At 35.7% G+C, this 8,152-nt stretch overlaps 1 protein-coding gene across 1 annotated transcript; it reads right to left on the bottom strand.

Moving 5' to 3' along the window:
* Window positions 1-272: 272 nt before the first annotated feature.
* LOC119254669 (olfactory receptor 52D1-like) lies at window positions 273-1,247 on the bottom strand. The gene has a single exon (XM_037521769.1). The coding sequence runs from the start codon at window positions 1,221-1,223 to the stop codon at window positions 273-275; it is 951 nt and encodes a 316-aa protein (XP_037377666.1). The 5' UTR covers window positions 1,224-1,247.
* Window positions 1,248-8,152: the final 6,905 nt, after the last annotated feature.

The following is an 8,152-nucleotide window of genomic DNA, read 5'->3' as shown; positions in this document are numbered from 1 at the left end:
ATGTGGATTATCTTCACATTTTTGCCTTGAGGGGTAAAGCATTTGAATAAAATAAAATATTGGTTAACAATATTTTAAAATTTAACAGTCATACCTGATAATCTGCTTCTATGTACTAATTATTACAATACAGCAAATATCTTTGGATGAGTTGTTTCCCATAGAAAAACCTTAGCCCTTGAATAATTAAAATATATTCTTGGTGGAAAAACACAGTTTGTAAGATAGATACTATAAAATTTGTTCATACATTACTCACCAACAAAACCCACTTAGTTTGGAATCTTTGAAAAACTGAAAAATTTAAGGAACCTCTCCCGTATCTTTTTGGTCCTTACCCCATAAATAATAGGGTTCACCATGGGTGGGACCAGAAGGTAAATGTTGGCCACAAATATGTGGACATGAGGAGCCACATGCTGCCCAAACCTGTGGGTAAGAAAAGAAAAGAAGGCTGGAGTATAGGACACTAAGATTACACAGACATGAGAGCCACAGGTGCCCAAGGTCTTGAGTCGGGCATCCTTGGATGGCAGTTGAAAGACAGTGTGGAGTATGAAGATGTAAGAACAAATGATCAGTATGAAATCGACTCCTCCAGTAAGGAAGGCAACAATGAGGCTGTAGGCTCTGCGAATTCTTGTCTCTGCACAGGCAATCTTGATGAGGGCCATGAATTCACAGTAGGTGTGGGAAATGATATTGGTCCTGCAGTAGGGAAGCCAACGGAGCATGAAAGGGTGAGGACTGAGAAGGACTGTGCCCCGGATCACAATAGCTAGACCCATCCCCCCAATTACAGAGTGAGTCAGAATAGATGAGTGTCTTAACGGATTGCAAATGGCTATATAACGATCAAAAGCCATGGCCAAGAAGAAGCCAGATTCCATGGTGGAACAAGAGTGAATCAGGAACACTTGAGTTAGGCAAGCTTCAAGGCGAATCTCTCCATCATGGAACCAAAAGAGGCTGAGAACTTTAGGCACAGCTGTCGTACACACAATGAGGTCAGCCACAGCCAGCATACAGAGGAAAAGGTACATTGGCTCATGGAGGCTGGTGTCTGTCTTGATGATAAAGAGAAGAGAACAGTTTCCGAGAAGGGCCAAAATGTAGACCACACAAAAAGGTATGGAGATCCAGATGTGGGCGGCCTCCAGGCCAGGAATGCCAATGAGAATGAAGGTTGCTGGATGAACATCAGTCTTATTGTGTGCTGACATAACAAGTGCCGGTTATTTTAACTTTCTCTTCTTGGATATTCCTCTAAATCAAAAAAATAATATAAACTTGGTATCCTCTGATGAGTTAAGTAAGCCAAAATGTAGGTTATGTTATACGTACAATGTTGGTAAATATTTAGAGAGAAATGTTTTCACCATCTGATTATAGATATTATTTCCGAGTGTAATTTGCAATTTGACTGACGTATATATCCCAAAAGAAGAGTGATATTTATGTATCAAAAAATCAAGTTAAATACATGAAAATTCAAAATCTCTTATTGAAAAGAAAGTGATACCAATTAAAAGTTGAAGAAGTATTTAGCCTTTGATTTGATGATTTAGTGAGAAAAATACAATTGAACACAGATTAGAGCGAAACAAATAAGGTGATAGGTGGTTTTGAATTAAAAATATGTAATTTAATATTTTAGTTATAATATTTTGGGGACATGCCAAGCTATAAGCTGTAACTTTGAGATGAAATATCAAAATTTGGTAGAATACGTCCATTGTTGTGGACTGTCCAGAAGGAGGTTCATTCATATCAACTTGGGACTCATTCAAGATAATGGTGAGTGGTCCAGGAATAAACAGCTTGTGTCAGGAATAAACAGTTTGTTGCATTTCTCATGACTTTCCACTGATGCCAGGATTTATGTTTACTCCTAACCTTAACAGGCAAAAATTCAAGTAATATGATTCAATAACCTGTACTGTGAAACATTTCACTTTTTCACATATATCTAGTTAGGAAGTATACTCCTTCCAAGATTTCCTTTCTAACCTACCCTTTCCTTGCATAGTTCTGGATTGGCTGATATCCACCCCAATCCATACTGCAATTTGCTGCTGCTAAAAATTAAAATGAACATAATATAATTCATGCAGTTTATTTTTAATCAACAGAATATTAAGATAACAAGTGGTAGTGTAGTTTGTGCTAATGGTTGATTCTTAGTTCACAGGGGGAAAATTGATCCTACATTTAAAGAAAAAGTTTATAATAACCATTATCATTAAAAGCAAAAATTTTGGTAGAGGAATTTGCTTTTCATTCTAGGAAAAAATGTCCACATATACCTTGAAAATATATATGTGCTTCTCATTATAAAATTCTGTAATAGAGTAAAAATTAGAGCATTTAATTTGTTCATCAATAAGGTAACATTAAGTTTAAAAAAACTATGACATTTATATTATGGAGTGCTCAGAAGCACTTAGAATAAATAGGTTATTTCTATAAACTAAGATAGAATACACCTAAATGAGAGATGAAGAAAATTATTTTTTTCCTTTAACATTGAAACATACACAGTCATGAAATATATATGCATGCATATGTGTAGTGTGGATGTAGAAAGATGATAAAAAACTATAGACATATATACATTTGTACCGAGAATTTTCTACACACAGAAAATATCCTAAGAAGATGCACAGCTCACAAACACAGGAGAGGTCTAAGATATGGGATTATATGGAAGGGAGTTTAGAGAAAGTATAATTTACCTGTATCACTATGGTTTGACTTTTTTTAACATTGCCAGTGTAATCTACATATTCATAAGTTACCTGTATAGTTGAAGGTAAGTACATACATAATCCAAAGTCATAGTTGCATTCATCAGGAAAGAAATAAATCATGAAATTACAAAGTATATGTCACCTTCTATATTGTATAAAATATTAGGAATTTTTCTAAGCTCTTGAACTCCCTTTCCCTTATCTCTCTATATAGGGAACTGGTCATCCACTCAATTCATGAAGGGGTTGCCCCTGTATCTTTGTTCTTCATGGTACTTTTTCACATATAAAACCCTCAGTAAGGGCCTCTCTAGTGGCCTAGGGGTTAAATATCAATGCGATCACTTCTATAGCCTGAGTTTAATCCCCGGCCAAAGAGCTAACCCACTTAAAGCACAGCAGACCTCTCCTATCTCACCTGCTGCTCTTGTCAGGAGTGTATTTCAGCCAACCTGCCTGTTCTGTTCTCCACTCTGTCTCTGGTGAATTCTTTCAGCCCCCATGTCTCTGGCTTACATCCCCATTCTTCTACACACACACAAAAAACCCAAAACAAAAACGCTCGGTGATTTAGATATCATTGAAGTCTCCACTCACATATCAACGCCTCCGAAATGATTTATCTACCTGCTTGGAACCATCACTGATATCACTCCTCAGTGCCCTTATATATGTGCACTCACCTGTCTTCTATATTTTGTCATATTGTATTTTATGTTTCTGTATATCTTCCTCTTTTGTTTTATTGCAAATTCTTATTTGGCAGAGGGTATGCATTTTCATATATTTTCTTTTTGTTCCAGTGAATGAATAAAAAAAAAACAAAGGTGAAAAGAGTGTTAGTTTTCTAGAAAATAGTTTTGATATAAACTGAATAAACCAGGGAATCACTAAAGATTTATTAGAGTCTACACTATCCCTCCACACTCTGGGGCATTAACAGTTTTCTGATGGTGATATTAAACCTTTACTATATATCAAGACCAGTCCTCAAAAAAACTGAATTTTGTCAGAATTGTGTACCCTGTCTGACTACAGCATTGAAAAAAACATGGAATAGAGGGAAAGAAACTCACATCAGTTCTTGGGAGGAATAAAATAAATAGCCTGTAATGTCTTCTGGCTAAATTCTCAATTCTAAATTCTGGCTAAATCCTTATCCATTTCTTTACAAAAGAATTTTTTATTTAAAAAATTCTTTATTTCACTAAATAACATGAATTAATTATTATTAGGTACTATATTATTAGGTACTATAGTACCTATACTATAGTACCTATACCTAATAGTATAGTACCTATACTATTAGGTACTATATTATTACATTGCAGGTAATACCCTACTTAATTCTTTGCAATTTGACTGACACATAATTCTTACGGGAGTTTTTGGATATAATTGTACTTATAACACAGATAAAAACACCACCACCTAGGATTCATTTATGTTCCCCAAAGCAATTCTATTAAGAGTCAAAGAGTTGGAATTTAAACCTAAGTAAATTATGAAGGTTTTAATTTTTACATTTACCCTTAGAATATATGTGCTTCTCAGGGTTTTGTAAATGTAAGACAATATACAATATTTAAGATGGCTTTGCGCAACATGAAGCATTGCTCAAATATCACTTGCTTAGAACACAGGACAAATACATCTACACTCCCTGTCTTCATTAGCTTTCCACTGATGGGCTAAGCAGAGAAGCCCATGTCCAAGTTTATCCAAAGAAAAGCTGCAGTAAAACAAAGACAGTCAATTCATGGGCCAAAATAATTCAGTTTCCCAAGAAATAACAGCTGCACAATTTTTCAGAGCCTGTTTGCTCTGATTAGAACCTCAAATCTCTCTCTCTGGCTCTTGTCCAGATACGCCATAAATGAGAGTGACTACAGACTCCTTTCCTCACTGGCTCTTCTGTGGGAATCAGAACCAACACCTACCTGTTCTGAGACAGCCTTGGGTTCTCTGTAACTTAAAGCTTTTCCTAATGAGCTCAATTATAGACATTTCCTGATTTCAGAGGCTCCCATGGGCATGAAATAGGAATGGTTCCCCATGGGTTTGGGAAGAGTAACATTTGGGAGTTGAACATTTTTTTTTAGTTTAGTTAATTTTTTTTTAAAGACTTATTTATGCATACAAGAACAGGGGTACAGGCCAGAGGTGTGGGGGTGGAGGTTAGTGTGAGGATTCACCAGAGACAGAGTGGGGAACATAACAGGCAGATTGACTGAAATACACTGCTGAGGCGAGTCAGGAGAGGTCTGCTGCGCCTTGTGGGTAGCTCCCTGGCTGGGGATTGAACTTGTGCTGCAGTGGCTGCGATATCTTCATAGGTTGCGTCTTAACCCCTTGCACCACCAGGGAGGTCCTGGGGAGTTGAAGTTTGGAGTACAGAACTCAGATTCTAAATCTTGAGCACGAACAATCTTGCAACTGTCTCTGAACCCTACCAGTAGGGTTTGTTCTTAAAAAAATCATATGGATGTTTCAAAAGAGGAAAAAATAATGTCTATTCATTTCAATTTAAGTAATGCCTTTCATTTTTAGTATGGGTCTTTTGGAAAAGTTAACAATCATAATGCCACCTTAATATTTGGGCTAATTTTATCCCATAGTCATTTTATTTTTATGATTTAAAATTTTATATCATAATCTACTTTCATGTTGTGATACTCCTTGATCTTTTTAATCAAATGAGTTTCACAGAAAATGTATTTACTTACATAATCTTAGTATTCCCTAAGATAGTTGAAAAAACTTTAAATCATATTTGTGTCAACATCACCAATTTTTTAAATTGTAGAATGGGAAATTTATTTATTTTTTACATTTAATCGAATCATGATATCATATGACAATGTCAATAAATGCAGACAAAACATTTTATAAATTAATTTGTGATGAGAGCTCCCTACTTCAACATAATAAAGTCCACATACCACACACAATATTTCATAATGAGAAAATGAAAGATTTATTTTTAAGATGAGTAACAAGATAGGGATACCCACTGTCATCAGATAAGAGAAAGGCAATTAGAACTTTCAGAAATAAATTATGAAATTTGGTGTTGAGAGATTATGAGGCTTGAGTAAACTTATTCTGTCATCTCAAAATTACAACATTATGATGCCTTGGGAAGATGGTATCCTATGTGGAGATTCATAGTCATTTTAGAAAAATTAGAGAAAGGAAACAGTAGTCAATATTTAATATTCATATAGATCCAACTATCAATACATGCCACAAATTTCAATAATTATTTGGTAAATTAAAAGCATTTCCATGAAAAAGCACGTGAAGTTAATAAAAATTAACTGGTTTGACAATAATATAAAAAATGGATACATATTATGAACCAGACAGAGCTTTCATAACTTTGTGAGTATTGGCTCTTTAAATTCTTATAACTGCAATTAGAAGTAGCTACTACTGGGCCTCCCTGGCAGCACAAGGGGTTAAGATGCAACCTATGAACCTATTCGCAGCCACTGCAGCACGAGTTCGATCCCTGGCCAGGGAGATACCCACAAGGCGCAGCAGACCTCTCCTGTCTTGCCTGCTGCTCCCTCAGCCATGTATTTCAGTCAGTCTGCCTGTTCTGCTCCCCACTCTGTCTCTGGTGAATCCTTTCACCCTCCACACCTCTGTCCTGTATCCCAGTTCTTGTATGCATAAATAAATAATTCTTAAAAAAAAGTAGCTATTACTTAATATCCCTTTATATAGTTGAAGAAATAGAGGTAAAAATAATGTTATATATTAATACTATTACATTGAGGTAAGTAGTATTTTCAAAATTTGTCATCAAACTATATTATTTATCAGCTGAGTATGTAAAATTATGTAACTTGAGCATATTCAAAGTCCAAAGAACAAAAATGAGTACGCACAGTTTACATGTATCTAGAAACAAGACACTACCATTGAGAAAACTGACTCCTGTATGGGAAAAAGCACCACACAAATCCATATAATTTAAGAATCATATAAACACTACGAAACAAGAGGAAATATGATGGCTTATGATGTCTAACATTTCTTGGCCCCTTACAATGCTCTAGAAACTACATTTGGTTATTTTTATTTCACATTTTATAGTGAGTAGAGATTCAGAGGTAAAGTAACTTACACATCATCACACAATTATTATGTAACAGAATTTTACTTTTTATATTATTAAGACAACATTGGCTTACAGCACTGTATATGATTCAGAAATATTGGAATACTAAATGAATTGCTTAGCTTCAGGGCCACTTCCTTCATCTTGTTTCATATGATTCAGTATGGAAACAGTCTATGAAACAGCCAGGCAAAGTCTCAAAAAACATTTAGGTGTCAGCATGTTTGTTATACATCCTATAATGGGGTTATATATAATAATAAGAATGAGCAAAATATGAAAGGGATTCCTATATTCCTAGATGTGGTTTTGAAAAAAAAGGCTTTAAGAATACTTGACTCAAGCACTCAGACACTGTCAGTCCCTAGACACTGACTGACCCAGAATGTCTTTCTCCTGGGAGCCACAGCTTCTGCATAAAGTATTCCTCTTGAGGAAGCCCGGGCAGGAAGGCCAACCTAGCACAGCAAGAGGAGGCAGACCGTATTTGAGAAGGTAACCTGGATCATACTTTTTACTTGTGGGAACCTCTCAAGAAATGGTTCAGACAGAAGGACATTAAGGAAAAGTCCATAACCAAGAAAGAGGACATCAAGAAGAGTTTCTGGAAGCCACAAGCTGTAGGATCAGCTACATTTATATCACAGGGGAAAGTGCCAGGCTTTCTTTATTTCAATTATGTCTACAGAGAGGGAGCAGCCAGGTACTAGTGGTGCACTATGCTGTGACTGTGAGCTGGGGTGATTGAGTGGAGTCCAGAGCCATGGAAATCAAGGTGGTATTCAGGAGAGCACTCTGAAATAGTTGCTGTAGCTTATTAATTGTAAGGCTTTGAGAATGGCTTTTGTACTCCAAACTACAAAGCAGGGATGTCAGTACTTGTTCTAGTTGTGCATTAACCTGTGTTTAAAGACCAGACTCTCTCAAGATGACAGTATTTTTCAGAGTATGAATGATAAAAAATAGCAGTCTGGCTAGTGTTCAACTCTTTTCTGATTGAGGCAAATCTATCCTACATATTCCCTTTCAGAATGAAATTCAAGTAATTTGCATTATTTATTCCAGGAAGACAGCTTTTCATTAATGAGTGCCAATAAAGGACTCCTAAAATTTTCACCATTTACAATTTGTTCCCTAACTAAATATACGATATGTGACTAGAATATGAAGATGTTTTAGAACATAAGTCCTGAACTAATTAGATTACAATCTTAACTTTCAATTAAGGCTGAATGGCAGGGAATCAGTTTCTATGGTCCCTCTGGGAAGATGT

This window comes from Talpa occidentalis, unplaced genomic scaffold (assembly GCF_014898055.3).
Source record: "Talpa occidentalis isolate TD23 unplaced genomic scaffold, MPIMG_talOcc4v2.1 talOcc4.3, whole genome shotgun sequence".
NCBI lineage: Eukaryota > Metazoa > Chordata > Mammalia > Eulipotyphla > Talpidae > Talpa > Talpa occidentalis.
Note: the sequence above shows the minus strand (reverse complement) of the source record. Positions and strands in the feature narration are given on the sequence as shown.